This window comes from Anoplopoma fimbria, chromosome 9, assembly GCF_027596085.1.
Source record: "Anoplopoma fimbria isolate UVic2021 breed Golden Eagle Sablefish chromosome 9, Afim_UVic_2022, whole genome shotgun sequence".
Taxonomy (NCBI): domain Eukaryota; kingdom Metazoa; phylum Chordata; class Actinopteri; order Perciformes; family Anoplopomatidae; genus Anoplopoma; species Anoplopoma fimbria.
This window is the reverse complement of record NC_072457.1, coordinates 4,026,953-4,051,191: the sequence shown is the minus strand read 5'-3', so window position 1 is coordinate 4,051,191 and position 24,239 is coordinate 4,026,953. Positions and strand designations below refer to the sequence as shown.

Sequence of the window (24,239 nt, the reverse complement as noted above, 5' to 3'; positions counted from 1 at the left end):
GATTTCCCGTCATCTACTTGTAACTGCTGACATTTCTAAACGTGATGTTCATTAGATGTTTTTTTAGGGCTGCATATTTGTACTCGATACCTTCAAGGTGTTGATTGACCTTTTCTTGTGTAAGGATATTGTTACCTGCTTACAATCTTTTTTTCTGCACAGATCTAGAAAAATACTATTTGTGAGGTTTCACTCGCTGCCAATCACTGCAGGCGTTTTTCAATTTAAGGCGACGTGTGATTGGTCGACTACAATCCGCACTTAAGTCCTTAAGCACTGATCTTTTTTGGCACCAAAAGGTTTGGAAGTGTGGCTGGTAAAATAAATATGGTGGTGTCATTTCACGCAGCTGGATTCTTCATTTCACATGACAGGTATCAAATGAAAAATGTATTTTTAAGTTCTCTATTTCTATGGGTTCCACTTTAAAGGGGACTGGTATTGTTATTTTTCGGCTTTCTATTATCATGTTTTGGTCCGGTCCATTCTTGTGAACACAATATCTAGTGAACACAAATATGTCTACTTGTATTATGCCAATTATGCCAATTTCACATAAATGTCTAATTGGATAAAATGATGAAGTGATGACATTTTGTTCAGACACTGAACTTCAACTTGTCTGGCTGGCGGAGGCAAACAATCATGGGGAGGCAAGTGTGTTTTGTTTTTAAATCCCTAGCTTGTAGGCAGACTTTAAGAATCTGCATAATCAGTTGATTTCATTGTGTTGATGTCAGACAGAAAGGTTCAACAAAGAACGACAAAGTATTATTTGTTTGCTCATGAAACTTTTAGATAACCGAGCTGTAAACCCTGACACCAGCTGTGACAGACGAGGACTTCTACACATCATTTACCACCAAACCACTGTGCTGCTGCAGTTATACCGGTACAGTTTTTCCCCCCCTTGTGATATAAAAAAAATATATTATTTACTTACATTAATATGAGCAGGCTTTGTGATCCCTTTTGCTTCCCGTACGTCTCCACCGCAGGAACCCAGATGTGACGTGAACGTCTGCAGCCTGAAAACAATTTAAAACTTCTATTTCTTGTTCGACAAACACAAAAATAAAAAAACCTTCACAGCTGCACATGGACTTCAGTTCATAATTCTTCATATTAAAACTGTTTTTATTAATTTATTCTCTATTAAAATAAAATCAGGAGAAAATCAGAACACAGCAGAAGAAGCGTAAATAAACAATAGATTATGGAATGTACTTCAGTAAAGAAAATAAAAGCTCCAGCTGGTCCAACATGGGGGCTTTATTACAACCACAGTCAAATAAAGCACCGCTTTTATATATTCATATATATATAAAGATATTTATATATATATTTATATAGTTTTCATATACACCTTCAGGCAATGACTAGAGAGGATTCTTTACAGAATCAAGTTTTGTGGTTCTCTTAATTTACAGGTAAACTTAGTTTCTGGATATTTAAACCACAGAAGAAGTCAAGGCAACTTTCTTTTGCCTCGTTCTTAAAGTACAAAACTGGCACAGAGGACGACCGTTTTTATACACAGTAAAAATGCAATAAAATTAAATTACATACAGAGGAGACTAAAGTTCTGTAAACCTTTCCCCGTTACAGCAAACCTCAAACAAATAAAATCACTTTCCAAAACAAATTCAAATCAGTATAAAACACACAAAAAAAAAAAAAAAAACTTATTTTTTTTTGCCCTTTGAAAAAAATGTGCTATAGCTTGTACGACTTTTTTCTGTTTTTCTTCTTTATTTGTCAAACGGGGGAGGAGGAGGGAGGGGGGGAGTCGTCTGTGCGATGAGTCAGAGTTTTATAGAGCGAAACAACACGGCGAGCGCCACTGAAGCTGAAAAACCGACCGACTGAACATCAGCAGAAGGCAACGACCAGCAGCACACAAACAGCAGAAGAAGAAGAAGAAACCGAAAAACGTTGTTTTTTTTTTCCTCGGAGCAAAGTTTCCATTTCCGAAGAGGAAAAGAAATTAAAAAAAATTGTTTTAGTTAAAGATCTCATGGCGGCTGTGAGTTGATGATGTCATGAAGAGGGCGGGCCCTTAACGGACAGTTTGGTAACTATGGCGATGGTGGCTTCCACCGTCCTGTACAGCATGTCCAGCATGTCAGGTGGGGGGGCGGCGCTCGGAATCACCTGTGAGGAGGAGGAGGAGGAGGCGTGGCCACTGCAGCCCTCCGGCCCCTCCCCCACCAGCCCAATGGCTGATGGGAAAGCAGCATCCTCTGAGAGGGGCGGGGCCGAGCTGCTGCCGGTCTTAGAGCCCGCTTCCTTCTGGTCCTTTGCCTCCTCTGACGGGGCGGTCATCGCCTCACCCCTCCTCCTCTCCCGCTGCTCCGCCTCCTCCTCCTCACCTGCCGTCACGTGTCGCGACGGCTCAGGCTCCTCCCCCTGCCCATAGCTCTCCCCGCATCCTGCAGCAGGGAGGAGGAGGAGGAGTACGAGGAGGAGGACGACGAAGACGCCTCCATTTTCTCCTCTTTGGGGGAGGAGTCCAGGTGTCCAGAGGAGGAGGGGGCGGGGTCGGGGGAGGGCGGATCCTGCTCGGTGCCCGGGTCGATGAGCGAGGAGGAGTCCCGTGTCTCTGTGTCTGAGGTGCTGGCGGGCGTCAGCGCCTCCTGGTGGTCGGGCTTCGGCTCGCCGCAGGGAGGGAGGGCCGAGGAGGAGGAGGAGGAAGAGGTGGAGGCCACGCAGAGCGGCGCCGCTGCTGCTTCACCGGCTCTGTCTTCATCACTGCTCACCCTCCGCCGCTTCACAGGGGTCGCACCTTCATCCTCAGCTGACACACACACACACACACACACACACACAGACACACACAGACACACACACACACACACACACACACACACACAGACACACACACACACACACACACACACACACACAGAGAGAGAGAGAGAGAGAGACACACACACACAGACACACAGAGACACACAGACACACAGAGACACATTTCTTACATTAAAAAACCTGATTTCTGAGTATAACCAAATCTTAACTGTTTGAAACTGTCTCTGTCTTTTGCACTCTGAATGTTTGTGTTGTACCTTTGGCCTTGTTGTCCTTGGCCTCCAGCTCCAGAGTGCTGCGCTGCTGCACACAAACCCGGCAGCGACCCAGCAGCTCCTGAAGGGCCGGGCAGAGGGCCGGGTCCACGGTCTGAGGGGGCTGGACCGACAGCAGCAGCAACAAGGCCCTCAGGTCCTGAAGCAGAGAGAGAGAGAGACTCTGAGTTTACAGTCCGAAACAGGAGACAGGAAGTAGCGTTCGGTCGTAGCGTGTGTTCGTGTTGGTCCTTACGGCGTTCAGCAGGCCGCTGGTCTTGCTGAGCTCCAGCCGGTGAGCGGCCAGCTCTGGCTGCAGGCTGCTCTGTTCACTCAGCAGGTTCGTCACCAGAACACCAATCAGGTTGGAGCAGCTGGGTCCGGACAACACCTGGACCTACACACACATACACACAACGGGTTGCTATGGCGACAACATCTAAACAATTATATATAAACTATGGAAACCCTGAGAGGCAAGTGAGAAAATAGCAAAATCAAAATTATTGAAAAACAAAAAAGTGACCAATTTTTTTTTTGCCAGTTGACTTTCACCTCACTTCTGCCCAATGAAGCTGATGTGGAAGTGTCTTAAAGCTGCATTCTCTCTACTGACCATCAGGGGGCGACTCCTCTGGTTGTATAGAAGTCTATGAGAAAATGACTCTACTTCTCTCTTGATTTATTCCCTCAGTAAACATTGTAAACATGAGTTTATGGTCTCAATCTCTAGTTTCAAGTCTTCTTCAATACAGCATGATGTTCATTTAGTAAATGATGGTTTCATTATGGTAAACTCTGTTCATTGTTTGCGTAAAAAGCAATATGGCGACGGTGAAATTGCCGAACTCGAGGTCACCATGACATGCACTCTAAACACAAGGTACATAATATTGATATGATTCAAATAGATCTCCAGTCCAAAGAAAAATAAATGGGAGTACACACTAAGACTTATTTATGAATATTGAATTCCATTGTTTGCCAATAAATCCCCCTTAATCCTACACACTGTTCTTTGAAGTCATTAACAGGATAGAAAACAATCAAAATCAGACTTAGAAAATAGGCAAGTGAGAAAGAGAAAAATCTGGTGATCCCTCAGGGCCTCCGTACTGGACAGCTGATAGTATTGGAACAATTTATAGATGCTAAATATCCTTAAAAAATGAGTTTGAGATTCATTGTTTTCACCAAAAGAAATAGAGATAACTGGCAAAGAACAAAAACAGAAAAACAATATATATATATTGGAATATAAGAAAGCTGCAGTCCAGTTTTGTTTGTACCTTGTGCAGGAAGCAGGTGAGGAAGGAGTAGGCCACGTTGTTGTTGAGAAACGTCCTCTCGTCCATCAGGATGCACTTGATGTACTCGCTGAAAACCGGATCGTCACAGAGCAGCTTCACACACGTTTTAGCCAGAACAGACTGAAAAAACAACAAGGACAAATATATCAATGAAGTAAAACATTTTTTTGCATTTAATCATTCTTCAGATGAGTTTTAAAAAGTGACAGACCTGAGACTGACAGAGCTCCGTCCACAGTTTGGGGAAGATGGCGAGGTGAAGCGGGAGTCCTTCATACGCTATCAACACACCTGAGAGACAGAGTTCACATGTTAATTCCTATCTTTAGATGCAGGTGTGTTTTTATGAATGGTTATTTTTTACACATATATGTATATGTGTATATATATATATATATATATATATATATATATATATATATACGTACTCAGTTTGACGAGTGTGTCCGTGAACTTCTCGCAGTTGATGGCGACGCGACACAGCAGGTGGCTGAACTGGTGGTAAGACAGGAAGTAATCCAGCAGCATCCGGTCGTACACCTCGTCTTTACCCTGAGAGAGAGAGAGAGAGAGAGAGAGAGAGAGAGAGAGAGAGAGAGAGAGAGAGAGAGAGAGAGAGACAGTTTACTACCAACATCAGGCTCCTGCACTTCTTAGTTTTTTGTTTTTTGTTTTTTTTTATACAGGTGAGGAGACAGAGCTTCAGGTGATGAGACAGAGCTACAGGTGAGGAGACAGAGCTACAGGTGATGAGACAGAGCTACAGGTGGGGAGACAGAGCTACAGGTGAGGAGACAGAGCTACAGGTGAGGAGACAGAGCTACAGGTGGGGAGACAGAGCTACAGATGAGACAGAGCTACAGGTGGGGAGACAGAGCTACAGGTGGGGAGGTGAGGAGACAGAGACAGGTGGGGAGACAGGTGAGGAGACAGAGCTACAGGTGGGGAGACAGAGCTACAGGTGGGGAGGTGAGGAGACAGAGCTACAGGTGGGGAGACAGAGCTGACAGGTGAGGACAGAGCTACAGGTGGGGAGACAGAGCTACAGGTGAGGAGACAGAGCTACAGGTGGGGAGACAGAGCTACAGGTGAGGAGACAGAGCTACAGGTGGGAGACAGAGTGGGGAGACAGAGCTACAGGTGGGAGACAGAGCTACAGGTGAGGAGACAGAGCTACAGGTGAGGTGAGGAGACAGAGCTGGGGAGACAGAGCTACAGGTGATGAGACAGGTGGTGGGGAGACAGAGCTGGGGACAGGTGAGGAGACAGAGCTACAGGTGAGACAGAGCTACAGGTGGGGAGACAGAGCTACAGGTGGGGAGACAGAGGTACAGGTGGGGAGACAGAGCTGAGGAGACAGAGCTACAGGTGAGGAGACAGAGCTACAGGTGAGGAGACAGAGCTACAGGTGAGGAGACAGAGCTACAGGTGAGGAGACAGAGCTACAGGTGGGGAGACAGAGCTACAGGTGATGAGACAGAGCTACAGGTGAGGAGACAGAGACAGGTGGGGAGACAGAGCTACAGGTGAGGAGACAGAGCTACAGGTGGGAGACAGAGCTACAGGTGGGGAGACAGAGCTACAGGTGAGGAGACAGAGCTACAGGTGAGGAGACAGAGCTACAGGTGAGGAGACAGAGCTACAGGTGATGAGACAGAGCTACAGGTGGGGAGACAGAGCTACAGGTGAGGAGACAGAGCTACAGGTGAGGAGACAGAGCTACAGGTGAGTGTCAGGTGACCCCACCTTGCTGCTCTCCACCATGGACGGCAGCAGACACATGTTGAGCTCCGGTCTTGGAGGTCGGATGTTGTTCTTTGCTCCCATCAGCTTGATGTTCTCTCTGCAGGGCAGGTAAGGACCGAACGACACTGAGGACAGAAACACAGTCACTGAAGCTGACCTTCATATAAGAGCTTAATTAATAAAATACAGATTAATCAAATATTTAAAAGGTGAAGAGGAGCAGACTCACTGGGGATGTTGCTGTGGTGGTAGGTGCAGTGGTTGTGCTGCAGGAAGGGAACCAGAGTGTGCAGGAAGTCATGAGGACTCAGCAGAACAAGTTCCTTTAGAACATCTGCAGGAACCAGAACAAAGAGAACAAAACATTAAAGCAAGAGGAAGAGGTAGTAAACAATAAAGTATAAAAATACTCTGTTACAAGTCCTGCAATGAAAAAAGGTTTTACTGTTGTAGTGGAGGTGGAGCACATTTTGAACAATTAACTAATGATTATTTTCATTATTGATACATTTTTTATCCATTAATTTATTTATTTTTATGGTTTGTTAAAATATAAAAAATAGTGAGCAATGTTGTCACAATTACCCATAACCCAAAGTTGTTTGTTTTGTTTCAACATTATCTCTGATACATTACAATTATTTACATTATTAAAAGGAAAAGCAGCAGATCTTCACATTTGAAAAGCTCAAAAACACCAAAGATGTAACTTTAACCATCAAAATAGTTGCCAGTTAATTTTCTGGTCAATTGACTAATTGTTTAATAAAGAGAATTGTTAAAACCGAATGTAGGAGTTTGTTTATACTTGACAACATTCAGTCAATTAATTCACAATATCATATTTATATTTTTTAGTGTCAAAGAATTGAGATCTGTATTGAAAAGGATGTAAAAACAGCCTAGTGTGTGTGTGTGTGTGTGTGTGTGTGTGTGTGTGTGTGTGTGTGTGTGTGTGTGTGTGTGTGTGTGTGTTACCCAGGCAGGCGTTGCGGAGCTCGGGCGGGCTGTAGGAGTTGAGGAGTGTGAGCAGCTTGTGGGCGAAGTCGATCCTCTCCTGCCACTGGATCAGAGCCTGCTTCACATCTGGATGACAAGACACAGAAACATCTGCTCAGAACAAACAGCCGAACACACCAGACGTTGAAGCAACACAAGGACAGAAATGAGTACAGATACTTAGACAAAGTATATCAATAAATAATTATACAAGTACATAAAAAAAAGAAACTACACATGAGGAATGAAACTCAAAAATACAACCAAGAGAGACACAGTTGTGCGAATACAGCAGCATACATGAGAATAATACAATGAAGTAATATATAAATATGTAATACATGAATACTACAGATATATAATGTAGTGTGTAATATAATAACATCATATAATAAGGAATATAACTAAAATATAAGATGAAGTAGTATAGTATAGCATTTTTAAACTGTACATTATGTTATGCTATATCAATACATTTCACCTTATATTATATTTAAGGTGATTTATTATATATAAACTATTTTAACGTACACTGTAACAGTTGGTGGTATCATATTACTCTACATATACTACGCTTGGCTGTAACAAACCTCAACACTTTGCCTGAGACCTTATGGTCACTTTTATCTAAGTCCCGCCCCATCAAACACAGACCGGCCAATCGTAGCGCAGCATCGACAAGCTCCAACAACAGCTAACTGACAACGGTTTCAGGTTTTCTTCATTGTCATTGCTGGTTTAGTGGATTTGGAGCTCGTCATGGCTAAATGTAGTAGAAGTAGGAGTAGTAGTGGTACTTACTCAGAGAGGTTGAAAGGAGATATACATTAATAAAATGTTGTATAAAATTTCTACTTAAAAACCTGTGACGCTCAACATTAGCAGAGTACGAACTTCTTCAAACACATATTGACTCTTCTGTTCGCTTCTCTCTAAACTCTCTCACTTTTCAATTTTTCAAAAATAATTGATCTACAGGTAGTTAAAATTTGGTCTCCACGGTAATGTAGCTCTGACAGCTTGACGGAGAAGCACCGAGGGGGCGGGGCTTATCAAAGGGTCACCTGCACTAATAGTTCAAGTAGATATCCGGTTGTGTGTACTGTGTTTATTCGTCCTGTTTGCCTTGTAAATATCGAGTCAGATCGCTCCTTTAAAGTTTGTTTATTCTGTCTACTCCTGTAACATCTGAATCAATAAAGTTTGATCCAATCTTAGAGTATAAAATATAATATGGTTTAGAATAAATCTTGACCTTTGCGCTGCAGGTACGGCCGGGTGGCTTTGAGGACGGACAGGAAGATGGAGAGCAGCTCCACCAGGTCTCCAGTCACGTGACACGCCGTGGCCTCGTGGTACATCATGTGCAGAGTGTTGAAGGACTGCAGAGGACAGACGGGACAGTGAGTCTCTCAACATCCACGACGCCAACTACTGAAGAACTCCACCATGAACTCCAATATCACAAAAATCATAGATGTGCCTCAAGGGGATTTACAATTTGTACAACATATGACATCTTCTGTTCCTGGACATTCACAACAGAAAAGAAAAAAACTGGATGGACAGAAGTGCAATAGATGTTCCTTAGCTATTACTACAACTATTACATTAACTTTTAATTTTTGCAATTGTTGCAACTTAAATTAATTTCAATTTATTTTGTATAGCCACAAATCACAAAAGTTAGTATATGTACACAATTATTATTCAGCTTAATTAAAATGATTCAGTGTTGTTTTTTTTGTTTTAAATCAACATAAATGATGAATGTCCAAAAGTTTTAAATCTGCCTCCAAATTTCTATTTTTGGTCTTTTTTTTTTATTTCTAATATTGAGATGTTCTGACGTTTAATTAATTCTAAGTCTGATTTATAGAAGAGATCCTGATCCTGGTCCTGATCCTGGTCCTACCTCAGTCATCAGGATGAGTCCCCTGTTGAAGACCACCAGCAGTCGGTCCTCGTCGTTCTCCAGCAGAACCCTGAAGGCACTAAAAGAGGAACAGAGAAACCAGGTGTTTAGGATCCAGATCAGATGTTCGGTCTCTAAATTTGACACATGCAAGCACCACAATATATTTGTCACTATGTGTGTGTGTGTGTGTGTGTGTGTGTGTGTGTGTGTGTGTGTGTGTGTGTGTGTGTGTGTGTCCTGACCTGATGAGTGTGGTCCAGCAGGAGCGTCCGTCCAGACAGCGTAGGTAGCAGCTGATGGTGGTTTTCTTGAACTGTTTGACGTCCTCCAGCTCTTCTTCTCTCATGTCGGCTCGCTGAGCCACAAACAGCTGCATCAGGTTGAACAGCTCCTCCACCGCCTGCACACGCACGACACAAACAAACAATTTGTCATTTTCATAAAATGTTATTGTATCTTACAATGTGGCTGGATTAAAAATGTTAATACTACAAAAGTGCTTCTTCCTCCAAATTTAAAACCTTTTTTTTATGTAGAATACTTAAATAGTTGAGCTCTCCTTTATCCCTCACACGTCCTATTTTATTGTGCCATAAGATATAAAAGTGTTTATCACCTCTGTATAATACCTCTGTTGTGAAAGATAATCTATCTCAAGAGACCTGCCTGTTGAATTGTTTTTTTCAAGTGAGATTTTCTTTTTTATCCGTGTTTTCAGACAGATTTGTATGACGTTTGTACTATATACACATATGTTCAATGTTTTCTGTCATGCCTTGAAACTAAAAACAAAAGAAAAAACAAAAAGGATAGTGTCCATTTCAGTTACATGAACAATATTTGGAAAAAGTAGAACATAAAAATGTTATTCTGATGAATAAATGTGTCGTTAATTGTAATAATGATCCCAATGAGCTGTGAAATAATCAAAAGTCACCAAATAAAAAGGAAATAAAACACACAAACTAATATAATAACCAATCAAACACCATGTCTAACTCTTGCTTTATCCACACAGCCATCATATAAAAAACATTTCTTCTGAAGCTGATCTGGGACCAGACCCTCCACTCACCCCGGGGTACTGGCTGGCGTGCGGCGTCAGGTTCTTGAAGGCCCACTGGATGTTCTGGTGCGAGGCCAGCTGGCGGGTGAAGGCGGGCGACTGCTCGCAGCACATGCGCAGGATGCCGTAGTAGGCGGGCAGCATGCCGCGGTTGAAGAGCACCACCTCCTGGTCGTCGTGGTCGGCCAGGATGTAGTTGAAGGCGATGTTCTTGGTCACCACGGGGTTCTGCACCACCAGGCGCACGTTCTCCGGACAGTCCACGCACATGTTGTACCAGAAGGAGAGCAGCGCCTGCTTGTTGTGGTTGGTGGCGATGGCCGGCTCCGACAGTTTGGGCTGAAGAGAGAGAGAGAGAGGAAGAGGACGAGAGAGAAAAGATTCAGAGACGAGGCGAGATATCAAAGCAGAGCGGCAACCGTTATGTAGTTATGAGAGGATTAATGGAAAGTAATTTACTAGAATTATAAGTTCTCCAGTGAAGCTATATTTCATTTTATTAGAGCAGAGTTTAAAAAGAACATTTATGACAATATCTTAAAACACCAGCCTCTACTGTACCTTTATACTGTCACTTTAATATTCTATTCTATAACGACCCTAATACGACCTCATACTTATATTCTCATTTTTACTTGCATGTTTTTTTCTTTTTACCCCTATTTAATGAGCAATGTTGAAGAAGCCTAATATCCAAGATTTTCAAAGAACCAATGCTTCCCTGCAATTGTTATTGCATATGACAAAAAGAACTTGAATTATGGATAAGGAGGAGTTTAATTGTCGATAAACTATATAATACTAATAAACACTTAAAAATGTCTTTACATCTGCTCCCAATTGCACAAGAAGTCATAAACAATGTATTATTTATTGCTCCGAAACGATAAGTAATTGACAATAATTGTTTTCTTACTCAAATAAAACTGCAGAAATATTTTATTTTGTGCCCCTAAAGGGGAAACAATAATACTACATATTGAAACTCGTAACCCAGTTCAACAAAGAAGAAAAGTCTGAGAATATTTAACATCTACAATTCAAAGACAACTGAGAAATAAACATCTGCTGCTGAAGATCATGTGAGGTGATCGAAAGCTCCAGAACAGCTACAAACCGACCTCGTTTTCTCAACGTCATAAATTCACTTTGAACATTTCTCATAACATTTTTGTATTAAACTTTAAGAGGCAGGACGGGTGTGTAAATAAATAACATGTTGCTTTAATCTCAACATCAGAAACGTTAGAAATAAATAGATTTAAATATTGAATCAGAGGTAGTGCTGTGTTCCTGATGCTTAGAAACAAGTCTCCATGAAGTAAATAATAAAAGAAGAAGAAATAGATATAAAGAATAACTGAACGTACCTGGAAGAGGTTCCAGAGGTCCATGAAGTACCCGGAGAACATGAGCTTCTCCGTCTTGGAGATGAGGCAGTAGGTCATGAAGCTGAAGTACTGAACCAGCTTGGTGGTGCCGTGAACGCTGGCGTCCACGTACAGCTTGGCGCGTCCCAGCAGCCCCAGCAGCAGGTTGTACACCTGGTGGAGGACCACGGTGGTGTCGGGCGACAGCGGCAGCTCGCGGGTCGGCAGGTGGAGGGAGCGCGTGGAGCGAAACATCTGGCGGAAGGAGTTGCTGGGGATGAGGGAGACGAGGAGGTACGCCGCCGCTGGAGGGACCAGACACAGGGGTTATTTTAATTCATCAGTTAATCAATTATTTATTATTGAATTACTGCCTTCTAATCAAGACAGGGTAACAAGAACTACAAACTCAGGTTATGTGGAATAAATGTTGCATCTCTGCAAACATTAGCTACAACAGCAATTTATGCATTTATTCATCCTTATCCTAATCAACCAATACTAAATATCAAAAACACAGAATGGAGAGCATAAGTCAAGTAAATTAAAGTAAGTAAAAGTAAGGTGTATTGTGGCAAAGTGATGGTTGATTTGATCTTTGGAGTATTTAAATATTCATTCATATTATTTGATTTTTACTCTGATGTTTGTCTTGTTTGAACTGCTGGTCTAAAAAAAAGTATTCCAAAGTAAAAGGTGAAAACTGTTCTCAATTTACATGCAAACTGATAAAAAGTTTTTTTTGTGAAGGGAAATTTCCTCCTAGACGGGCAAAACATAAACTAGAATTTTTGCCTTGTGGTTTTCTGCCTCCACCAACCAATGAAGTTTAAGTTTACATCCATATCTGTCCAACATGTCAGATATATTCAAATAGATGTTTGTGTGAAATCGTCAAAACTAGCATATGAATTCTTGATTTATGGCCCAAAATGTTTTGTAAGGTCACACAGTGACCTTTGGCCAACAAAATCAAAGCTGTTCGTCCTCGAGTCCAAGTGGACGTTGGCGCCAAATTTGAAGAATTTCTCCTCTAAGTGTTACTGAGAAATCACGTGACGCAACCACAAAACATAATGCGTCGACGGGGAGGCATAAAAACGAACCAGAACACAAAGCAGAGTCGTGTTTCGTCCAAGAAGTCTGTTATTAACTATCTTACTGTCTTACACCACAGTCACTTACCACAGAAAAACAAAGAAAACATTTTTAAAACAGCAATAAACTGAGGTGTATCTGCAAACTTGCAATCATTTGCATAAGCTACTTAAACTTTAATAGAGGGTTTTAATTAAAAACAACCATTTGTGTGGCTGGAATTGATTCTTTTATGCCTCAGCCTCCTCTAGTCAGGTTCACTCAGTTTCACTTCTGAGACGTAAAAATAAAAAAACACTGCAGCATTGCATTTTGGGGGATGAAGGATGCGTTTGAGGCTCTTACATGTGCGGACTCGGGGGTAGTTGTGAGCCAGCAGGAAGCGTTCCACCCAGTTCTCCATGTTCTGCAGAACCCAGCTGTGGGCCAGTTTGTTTCTGGGAGTCTGGACAGCCAGCCAGTCCAGACACTGGGACGGGTTGTACTCGATCACCTGACGGGGGGGAAACAAAAAACATACATGAAGAGAAGTAGAGTAAACTAAAGACGCAACAGGGATAAAAGTGAAGTGAAGTTTGTTAAATGAGGAAAGTCTACAAGTGAAGGTTGATGCTCTTGAATATATTATGAATTTGGGAAATCCACCTTTTTATGCACTCTGGGCTTAATCTACCAGAAAACGTCCATCTTATCAGGTGTTTAAATGTCACATCAAAGAATGTCTTATGGGCAAAGTCTATTGATTTAAACAGGAAAGTTACAAAATAAATTAATCATCTGTGTAAACTAAACTTGATTTTGATTTTAGTAAGATCTAAATGAGGTCTTTGTAAATTTGTCTCAACAGAAAATAAAAGCTTTATGTTTAATTTGTTACCACATCAAAAGAAGTGATATAGAACTTGGAAAATATTTAGAAATAAGACGGTAAAATGTATTTCTGTGCCAGTATTTTACCTCCCAGATCCTCTGGAGGATGTAGGAGGCGAAGGAGGGCATCCCCGGTGGTCCGCCCGCAAACTCCATCAACATCGTCAGCAGCTTGAAGAAAGGATTCGCAGCCTGATGGAGAAAACAGAAAAAACAGTTGTAGAGCTTCTTCTTATACACTCATAGTTTAGATTATATAGTGTTTGACTTAGTATGAGTGATAAAAAATAAACTGCATGAGGTTACGCTGCTCATTCCACAGAGGAGCTTAATAATATAAAAGATAATAAAGAAAAAAGAAACAAGTAACAGACTGATGGGTCAAAACCTCAGATTAAAAAAAAAAAACATATATATATATATCTGCATGTCTCTACATCTTGTGACGGGTAACAAACTCACCTCAGGAGTCAGTTTAGCGATGGAGGTGAAGAGCATCGACACAATCTATACAGTCAGGAGGAGAATTATATATTAGATGAAATATTTCTACTGCTTTCTGCAAATACTTCTGTTTGTCTTTGTACCGAATTAAAATAATCTGATTTTTAAAGTTGTGGTTAAAAATGCCAAAACAATTTCTGCATTCAAACTCTGCTGAAAGTTCAGGAAAAAAATATATATTTTTATTTTTATTAGGTGGAAGAAACAGCAACATCCCAGTGATAAAAAAACAAACTGAAATACTCTGTAAAAATACAAGTTAACTGTTTAAGGCAGGTTTTTCTAATAAAAGAAAGTTTTCCCTGAAATATCTTCTTGAAAAGGATCAAAGAAGAAAAAAGTACTAAAAACAAAAAGGTAATTTCTTCTTTTCCTTTTGTAATATATACTATTAGATTGCATTGGAAAGTACCCAAGTACATTCACTCAACCACTTTATTTAAGTACAATTTTAAAGTATCTGTACTTCACTTGGGTATTTAAATTTCCTGTTACTTCATACTTTCACTACATCTTTACTTTACTACATTTATCTGACAGCTTTAGTTACCTTATTCAGATTACTAATATTAAATATAATAAAGAAATAATATTATGTATTATTAGATGCTAGGATTAAACCTTATTGATCCTTGCGGAAATTCACAATTAATGAATCAGCATAAATAAAGTCAAAACAATATTATGTACATATTAATGCATCAACTACTAGAATTAAATTTACATTACCCTGAAATTGTCAATTCTGCATAATGACATTATTTACTTTTTGTACTTTGTCGGAATATTTTGATGCTAATACTTTTGTACTTTTACTTAAAGGTCCATTGTGTAGGATGTACTATGTCTGGAAGAACAACATGCGTTTAAAAGATGGAAGCAGTGAGTCGAGTCCTAAGTAGAAGTTATAAATCAGTTGTGATGAACACGTCGCCATCACGTCGTTCTCTGTGTGGTTGTGATGAACCTACGTGCTCGGCCAGGCGGTTGTTATAGCGACAGAGGCTGAAGATGAGGTTGCAGGTCTGCCGGATGTTGATGCCGTCTCTGATGTGCTGGAAGAGGAAGGGGAATCCTTTTCCTCCGGTCAGCGCCGCCATGTCGCTCTGGGACAGAGTCAGATGTCTGGAGAGCAGGAAAAGAAAAAAGAAAGAGTTGAATTAACTCATAGAGCAATAAAGGAACATTTAATTAAACCGCTGGAGGTAAAAACATGAATCTGTGTTTGACCAACACTGTTCTGCAGACACAGGATGAACTCGAGCTTGTTTCTCTGATAAATTAAAAAACGGACATCTGATGACTGAAATCTTCATCCGATTAAAACATATAGTTAAAACAACCAAGAGCTAAAATGTGTATCGTGAAAATGTGGCTTTAAACTTGATAAATAGTAAATATAATAATTATTATTATTATTATAATAATAACTTTATTTATATAGCACCTTTAAAAACAGAGTTTACAAAGTGATAAAGCAGAAAAAGCAAAAAGTTAAACCATCATAAAAAAGTACAATATTTAACAAAGGAAAACCAATCGATACGATGGAAATTAAAATATATAAAAAATATATATAATAAATAAATTAAATAATATAGTAAAATAATTTAATAAAACCATTAATAAAAATAAAGCATTAACACGACGACATCAGTTAAAAGCCAGTCTGTAATATATATTGTGAAAGACAATACCAACGCTGACTCATGATAAGTGGATTTGATGCCTTGTTGTTACCTTGATTTAAATTACAGATTTCTCCAGTTTTGAAGTACACAACTCAACCAAATGTATATAAAACATACCTCTAGTCGTTTGAAGACATTTTAAATTGTACATATTCCACCTTCAGATGGAACAACATTTGTTCCATCATATCTGTGTCGTACCTCTCAGAGCGAGACTGCTCCACCAGCAGAGCGATGAGGGCGATCATCTTCTCCAGAGCTGCAGGACGATACTTCTCCTCCGCCAGAGACAAGATGTCCTCCTCCTCATCCTCCTCCTCTCCCTCCTCCTCCGACAGCACCTCCACCTGAGGCTGAGGGAGGACACTCCTCAGTTACAGTTTTAAACTTGGCTCAAATTAATTGGCTTTATTTACATTGGACATGCATTGCAAAAACACAATTGAATTATGAAGTAATCGAATTAAATTGACAAAAAAAAAACGTTAATCATAAAAATTGTTAAAACAATGAAACTGATGAAATAAGTAAATTAAATAAAATGTTATCTTGCATTGTTAAAGTTAAGTCAGTGTGAAATTGTACCGATACTAACTTTATAAATGTAATGAAGTTATAAAACAATGCAAATGTTAATCTTCTTATAATATAATACAGACATTTTAGTTGGAATAATACAAGCTATACAATATATAGTGACTAAAGAAAACCTACTGATAATAAAATAAAGAGACATTAAAATATTATAGAGATAATATTATATTAAATATTAATATCAATACTTTTATTACATTTTGTTGTTAATACTTATAATCTGAAGGGCAGGACATTTACTTGAAGTGGAGTCTTTCTATCGTGACTTATCAATACTTTAACTTCAGTGAATGACTTGAATAATTCTTCTTTTACCGATCATAATCAATAAGAGGGCGACAGGCTCAGTTATCCCATTTAACAAGAAAGAAGATCTATAAATAAATGTAGTAAGTACCATTCAGATAAAAATTACTAAGAATATTAGTAGTAAAACCAATATAATATTTTTGGAAACAAATAAAGTGAGTATTCTAACATAAATAAAGTATCCGTGTGTTAAACTTACATTCTCGGGTCCTTTGGTTCCCATGTAGAAATGCACCATGATAGAAATGGCTTGTAGTGACAACAGGAACTGACTCTGGAGACACAAAAACAGAAAACAGATGCTTAAAAAGAAATCACATTACTTACAGAAAAATATCTAAATATTATTTTCAGATAAAAACGTAAAAAAGTAGAAAGGAAAAGATTTTGTGGTATTTCATGAACAATATTGTCATAATACAACGTGATTGGCATAATATTATAATATATACAGGCTGTACGCAATTTACTCCCGAGCTGAGGCCGGTAAAGGTAAAGGTACCATTTCAGTAAAGTTGGGAGGGGTGAAGAAAACCTTGCAGAGTTAGTCTCAAAGAATCTTAGTAACCGATGAAAGAGGGAAACCGAAAAACCCACACAGACGAGGTAACATGTAAACACTGCAGGTAAAAGTTACAGCAAGAAGCAGGTAAAACATCTTACTTGCATGCACACCTGCAAAAACATCATGCCTCTGTTGCTGCACAGGTGGTGCATAAAATACTGGAGCTGAGTCAATTGCGACACCTAGTGGTAACATTTGGTACAGCGGTCTGGTCCGGCACCAGTTTGAAAATTCTGACATCGGCTCAACATTTAAACAGATGAATATTACCTGACAAAAATACTTTTAAAAATAATGATATAATATCTTTTTGTGTGTGTGTGTGTGTGTGTGTGTGTGTGTGTGTGTGTGTGTGTGTGTGTGTGTGTGTGTGTGTGTACTGGTAATCGGGCAGAGGACACAAGACTCAGTTTGGCCTTGAAATGAAAATCAGTAAAACAAATGAAGCCCTTTGGATCACAAACATCCTTCCAGTCTAAAAAACATCCGTTCAGACCGACCTCCTCCTCTCCCATCTTGGCGAACTCGTAGAGGAAGGCGAAGTACTCCGTCAGGTGTTTGCTGTGGGGCTTGACGCCGTGCTCCATGATGGACAGCAGCGTCTTCACGAAGCGCGTGACGCAGGACCGGCTGCCGATGTCTTCTACCGGACCGTCCATGTCGTCAGAGCTGAGACACACGAAGAAGGAAAAAGGGAAAAGATGTTTCAAAGTCAGATAATCAGAGTTTGTTTTGTTAGTTATCAATATACTTCCAAAGAAAGAGAGATATGGCTAGAAACAATACTTATAAATATATATATTTATACTCATACATAACATTCAATGTTGTTTTTTCTGTGCATTGTAACAAATAATACAATAGTGGAAGAAAAAAAAAGAAAAGAGTGCTGAAATAACTAAATACTTCAAATATACATGAAGTAGGTGGTTATGTACACGTATACATGTCGATATACAGAATATAACAGCACACAAGTTATTGAAGTAGTGAGCATACGACTGGATAAACTTGGATTTATATTCTTGTTAAAAATTTGAGACTTGGATTAAACTGCACAGGGCTTGTGAGAGTTTGTCAACAGATGTTTTTAGAAAGTTTTGCACCCGTTTACTTCTATTCATGAAGAATTTTCTCCATTTTTTGATTCTTCATTCACCGTGGAGGAAAAATAAAGTTTTCTTCATGTATTCAAGGTATAACAGGGTGAGTAATTGATATTAAAATTTTCCTTTTGTGTGGAAGTGTTCCTTTAAAAAACGTTTATGTAAGTATTTAAACTATAAAATGTATGATTGTAGGTAGACTGGATGTTTTGGTGTAACAGGGTTATTGAAGGGGGGTTTTCTGACACTACATGACGTATGTGTGGAGAGATGCTGTTTATTAGAGGAGGTTGAAACCAAACAAGGATGCAGTTGGTTTATGCAGCTTTTTCTTGGACCTGGATCCAGTCAAACACATCCCAACTATAAACGCCTGCCTTGAATGCCTTTTCCAATCCATCTCAACTCTGTATGTATGTGTGTGTGTGATGTGGAGCCACAAATCTTTCTCAGGGTCCATAATGACGGAGACACTGAGCGACACTCGGCTCCTGTTTGGATCTCTATCGCCACCTTTATATCACAGACACAACACTGTCTGTTTGTGCTGCACGACTTTAATGGCTCAATTAAAAACTGATCAATTAAATATGATGGATGAGTTTTGGTGCTGAACAGGAAAAAAATGTCTGAATATTTCTAGTTTCAGTTCTTTCAAATGTATTTCTATGGGTTGCTAAAGACGGACTTTAATGAGTAGTTGCTTCAAATTTTCAAATTCAAGTTCATTTTAAATCTTTTCAATGTAACTACAGTAAAAAAAACTGACATGCAGAACTACAAACATCTCACTCACAATATTTCAAAAATCTCCTGTATATAAGAATATAAAAAAATATTTGAAGGGAGGGAAAGTTAATAAAAAAAAATTACTTTTAAAGTACAAAGAACTATAAGTAATTATTTTACATCTAAATAAAAAGCAGTTTATGTGTTTTGTTTTTCCTTCAGGATTAAGAAAGGAAAATGAGAGTAAAACATTGTTTAAATCTGACCAATCCGGTGCGACTTACCCGTCCTCCATGCCGGGCTGCAGATAGAGGTGAGCGTGAACCGGACGGAGCCTCTGGATGACATGAATACACAACCTCTGGAACATCTGGAGGACAGAAGGAGAAGTGAGTCAACTGTGTGTTTGGGACACGAGACGATATGAAGATCTGATCATTAAATACACTCAGGGGGTGAAAACTATGGACAGGATAGAGGAACGCACCATTGAAAACAGGAAAAATGTTAAGCATTAGGTTTCAATAAAGTTATATCAAATAAATACTCACTTGTCTGACAATCTGATTGGGACACTTGATGAGGATCTGCATCGGCCACCAGTTGTCATCAGCCATCCGATCCAAAAACCACTGAAACAGGAAATGAAAACACCAAACAGCACATATGAGGTTTAACCAAAACAACAAGTATCTGCTTCACTGAGGTGGAATAATTGTTAAAGCCGTGATCAAACCTCGCAGGCGGCCTGGCTGTTGTTGAACTGTTTGGTGAGGAGTTCGATCCACTGCAGCATGGTGGGCTGAAGGAAACAGAGCAGGAAGTAAACGCATCGGTTAGTTCGTCTGCAGCGGTAAGATGTGAAAAGTCCTGAAATAAAAGTGAGTGGGATCTACCTTCTCCTTGGAGTGAATGAAAGTCTCGAGGACGAATGAAGTGCTGAGCTGTGAAGAAAAGAGCATTTACAGGAAGGTAAAGTTTCATGTGACATTTCAATCTATGGATGTTGTGTTCAAGATCTGAATTCAAAATACAAGAAATAACAATTTATTTAAGTTTTCTATTTACACAACTCTTCGCACCACTGGAGTAGTTTTCTAAAACTCTGAGTCTTTGCATGTTGTTAAACATGTGCACTCAGAATGACAGGAATATTTTTTATTTTCAGGCAGCAGTTTGACATTAAAGCAGCACACAGGTCAGTTATCAGGTGAACAGAAACATTTACCTTCAAATCTATCTGGGGCTCCATCTTTATTTTATTTTAAATATCAATTAAGCTGCCGATTACTTTATCAAACGATTTATTTGGACAATAAAATGTAAAAAAGAAAAAAAAAGAAATATAACAGCCAAAGGTATTCAATTTACAATGACAGAAAACAAACAAAAAAAAAATCCTAAACATTTATAGATAAACACTGTTAGCTTGTTTAGCACGTTTGCTGCATTTTGTACTGTTAGTGCTGTTAGCTACAAGATGTTGGCTCAGGGGTCGCCATGTTGAGAGCCGTTCGGAGGCAATGGAAATGCTTTCTTGCACCTTTAATAGATTATCAAAATTGTTATTTAACTAATTTTCTGACGATCAACTTATTGGCTCTTATTCCAACGTCAAGAGAAGCCTTTTTCAAGCATTATTTCTAGTTATTATTTCATCATAAACACGTTCCAATGTGTAAAATAAAAGCACTTAACTTTCTTTAATTGTTGTAAAAAGTAAAAGTGAAAAGCTTAACTAAACCTGTGATGTTTCTCACCTTGGCAGTCATGAGGGAGACGGCTTTAGGGTCGGGTAGAGTGCTGGGGATGCTGCCGCAGAGCTGCCACATGAAACTGAAAAAAAAAAAGTAATAAATATAAGCGATAGTGGAAGGAGAGTAGTAATTAATCCATTCTGTCAAAATTTGTTAAGTTACAGGTTTGATACGCACCCAAAGTATGTGTGTTCAAATATATTCTTGTCCTGGAGAAACTGCATGTTGTCGTGCCAAATCCACTGAAACAGACACAGACATTTACATTTATCATTCAACGTAAGTAAATGTACTTATTCAAACTCTTAAAAGAAAAAAGTAAATACCTCCAGCAGATCAGGAGAGACGTCAAAACTAAAGTCCTTCCCGTTCTCCTCCTCCAGCTCCACCCTCTTGTAGAAGAGCATGTAGGCGCTGTGCGTCTGCAAGTTCAATCAACACGTCGTTATTACACTCTGGACCAAATCATGAAAAAACTGAATGAAGTCATTAAAAACAGCCGGAAAAAACATCTTCACCTTCTCAAAAGAGAAATCCATGAACTTGTCTGTGACGGAGTCGTATGTTTTAGTCTGAAAGCAAAAAAAAAACGGATGTCAGCAAACTCTAAAAAGTAACGAATAGAAATGTGTTATTTTCTTTAGGATGCAGCTTTTACCGTCATTTCTCCTCCGAAGCACTCGGACGCCAGCTGAGCCGAGTCAAAGGGCTTCACCTCGGCATCGTTAAACAGGTACCTGAGAGAAGTGATGCTTTTTAAACCAACTACACCTGAATCTTTATCGTCTCACTCAATAAATCCTTAAAACTAACTATTGTTTCCACTTTGATAAACTCCTGCTCACCACTTGTTGTTCTTGTAGGCGTGCGGGTTGACGATGTCTCTGATGAAGCTGTAGTAATGGCCTCCGTCCGCTGTGCCCGTGTGCACCGTGACGCCGATGAGGTCGTACTCGTAGCTCTCCGTGACCTTTGACTCGCCTTCTTCCCGAAAACCTGCAGCAAACGGAAAACACACAGCTCAGAAACTGTATTTTTATATCGTGAAGTTTTCAGACATTTTTTTAAATATTCAGTGGTTTTTTTCCCGTGACGCGTGGACGAACCCTCTTTGCGCTCTCCTTTGCCCATGAGGAAGTCCTCGGTGTAGGGCGTCATATCGAGGCGCAGCGGGAAGGAGAAGTGCGTGTTGACCTTCTCCTTCATCATCGTCACCATGTTGAAGGTGTATCTCATGGTGTTGAAACTCAGGATCCGGGGCAGCTTTTTGAAACACGCCCTGAGGGAGGAGAGAATTAAATTACATTATTTATTTTAGGGTTAGAAATTGTGAAATTTTCATATTTCCACAAGAGGCTTTTAGAGGTTTTTGTTGAATTTGCAAATTTAAGGAAATAGTTCCACAGACCTTTTCTCAGCCCGGACCTTCTTGCCACACTGGGAGCAGGTGTACATGTTGTCGCCCTCCAGAGTGTCCTTGATGGTGACCTCATCCAGAGATTCCTGAATAAAAACAGCAAGAAAGAAAAAGGTTAGAATATTATGCGTGCACAGGTTTTCCTAAATGCCAGTCGTGGAAGAAGTATTTAGATCTTTTACTGAGGTGAAGGTACTAATACCACACTGTGAAAATACTCCACTACGAGTAAAGGTACTGCATTAATGACCATATATAAGTAAAAGTATGCAAGCATTATCTGCAAAATGTACTTCAAAGAGTATTCATTGTACAGATTTGTTTTTCCCTGTCAGTGTTTTTCTATTATATATTATGTTTTTGTATTATTATTACTGCTGCATTGACTATATGTTACATTTTTTAACTCATTTAGTAGTAGTAGTAGTAGTAGCAGTAGATGTAGTAGAGTAGAAATAGAAAGTAAATAAGTGCAAGTATCTCAAATCTGTACCTGTCTGATAGTAGTGTGTGTGTGTGTGTGTGTGTGTGTGTGTGTGTGTGTGTGTGTGTGTGTGTGTGTGTGTGTGTGTGTGTGTGTGTGTGTGTGTGTGTGTTAAATACTCACGTAGATGTTCTTCATATCCGCCACTTGACATCTGACGGTGTAAAACTCCTCAGCCGTCTGACTGACGTGGTCACAGTCCTGCAGAACAAACGGAAAAAAGCGTCTCAAACTGTCCACAACTGAAAATTTTATTTCACCACTAGGTCAACTTTGTAAATCTTGAATTTAACTATTTTAAATTATAAATTGGAAAAAGCATTATGAAGAAATGAAGTCTGTACTCCATAGGTAGTCTGACCTTAATTCAACCTACAGCAAGAGCAACACGAATATTCTTTATTATCACTATATTTTAACAATAAAATTAGACTTTGTATTTATTATAAATAAAAATAGGTGTCAGAATGACTTCAAAGGGTAAATAAAGTAGAGCAAAGCATAAATAAAAACAAAGGTAATCGATATGCTTTGAGCTTGATGGCTTTTTTATGGTCATCAGAATATTTGAGACCTAAATAACCAAATCTTTGGAACAAAAATCTTCATTCTTAAGTTCAATATTCCTCAATTAAAAATGTAGATGAATGTCCTCAAACTCACCAGAGAGACCACGTTGTTGGTGATGACGCCTCCAAACAGAGTCTTCACTGTGTTTTTCTGTTCGAACAAATAAGACACATTCATTAGCACGGAAATAAATATGTAAACTATCATTTGCACACTTCTTGTAGTCTTCTGTATGTGTTTAAGTCTTATTTGCATATGTGCTTTTATTCCCTTAACTCTGCAGATTTAAATTCATTTAAATATCAGGGTTTTTGAGGTTTTCTGTCACCAGCTCCCATCATTATTGGTTAATTCTGATATCAGGAAACTAGTTTGTCTTTATTCCAACAAATTGTTGGATTCCAAATCACCTTGACTTACTAAACTTTGCAAAATGTTTTAAATTGCAATAATAAAACTTAATAATAACTTCTTATTAATCTGACGTGTGTGAAGCCGTGTGAGTTTACCAGCTCCTGTGACATCTCCTCTATCTTGGTGATGAGGTCGGTGAAGAACTCCGTCATGTCCTTCTGCTCTCCGGTGTTGAGCGGCTGTTTGTCCATCGTGTAGGTTTTACAGAACGGCCGGGGGTTGTACGCTTTCCTCTCGCTCTCCTGGAAGACACACGGTGAGGGAAATGGAAAGTTTAGCTCATGTAAAGAAGTCTGTCTGCACTGAAATGCTTGAATTTTTTAGGGTCTTCGCTCTAAACAAATGTGTGTGTGTGTGTGTGTGTGTGTGTGTGTGTGTGTGTGTGTGTGTGTGTGTGTGTGTGTGTGTGTGTGTGTGTGTGTGTGATTGTTTTGTTTCCATAGAGGTGAAAGACTTAAATATTGCAGCGTAAAATGAGGCCACAGAGAGTAAAAAGTGACAGGAGCAACACCCAAGAAAGAAAAAAATGGACAGTTTGAGTTATAAATTCTAAAACTCACCATGAGATACGTGAACATCTTCTGCAGCTCCAGCAGCGTGGTCTTGTGTTTGATATCCTCAGCGTACTGCACATAAACAAATACACACAAACACACA

At 39.6% G+C, this 24,239-nt stretch overlaps 1 protein-coding gene across 1 annotated transcript in view; it reads right to left on the bottom strand.

Moving 5' to 3' along the window:
- Nucleotides 1-1,153: 1,153 nt before the first annotated feature.
- The window catches only part of usp34 (ubiquitin specific peptidase 34), a 58,630-nt gene continuing 35,544 nt past the window's right edge, over nucleotides 1,154-24,239 (bottom strand). Inside the window, 38 exon segments of the mRNA XM_054605333.1 lie at nucleotides 1,154-2,424; nucleotides 2,427-2,797; nucleotides 3,069-3,225; nucleotides 3,322-3,462; nucleotides 4,355-4,495; nucleotides 4,587-4,666; nucleotides 4,804-4,927; nucleotides 6,122-6,246; nucleotides 6,351-6,455; nucleotides 7,100-7,207; nucleotides 8,376-8,502; nucleotides 9,036-9,114; nucleotides 9,281-9,438; nucleotides 10,114-10,443; nucleotides 11,475-11,779; nucleotides 12,918-13,065; nucleotides 13,530-13,634; nucleotides 13,905-13,949; nucleotides 14,918-15,071; nucleotides 15,839-15,990; nucleotides 16,740-16,814; nucleotides 17,606-17,774; nucleotides 19,225-19,310; nucleotides 19,492-19,572; nucleotides 19,677-19,742; nucleotides 19,837-19,884; nucleotides 20,701-20,776; nucleotides 20,875-20,939; nucleotides 21,024-21,119; nucleotides 21,216-21,269; nucleotides 21,356-21,434; nucleotides 21,543-21,693; nucleotides 21,804-21,976; nucleotides 22,106-22,200; nucleotides 22,722-22,799; nucleotides 23,262-23,318; nucleotides 23,678-23,824; nucleotides 24,143-24,208. Of these exon segments, the coding sequence (XP_054461308.1) occupies nucleotides 2,041-2,424; nucleotides 2,427-2,797; nucleotides 3,069-3,225; nucleotides 3,322-3,462; nucleotides 4,355-4,495; nucleotides 4,587-4,666; nucleotides 4,804-4,927; nucleotides 6,122-6,246; nucleotides 6,351-6,455; nucleotides 7,100-7,207; nucleotides 8,376-8,502; nucleotides 9,036-9,114; nucleotides 9,281-9,438; nucleotides 10,114-10,443; nucleotides 11,475-11,779; nucleotides 12,918-13,065; nucleotides 13,530-13,634; nucleotides 13,905-13,949; nucleotides 14,918-15,071; nucleotides 15,839-15,990; nucleotides 16,740-16,814; nucleotides 17,606-17,774; nucleotides 19,225-19,310; nucleotides 19,492-19,572; nucleotides 19,677-19,742; nucleotides 19,837-19,884; nucleotides 20,701-20,776; nucleotides 20,875-20,939; nucleotides 21,024-21,119; nucleotides 21,216-21,269; nucleotides 21,356-21,434; nucleotides 21,543-21,693; nucleotides 21,804-21,976; nucleotides 22,106-22,200; nucleotides 22,722-22,799; nucleotides 23,262-23,318; nucleotides 23,678-23,824; nucleotides 24,143-24,208 (5,001 nt within the window). The 3' untranslated portion in view covers nucleotides 1,154-2,040.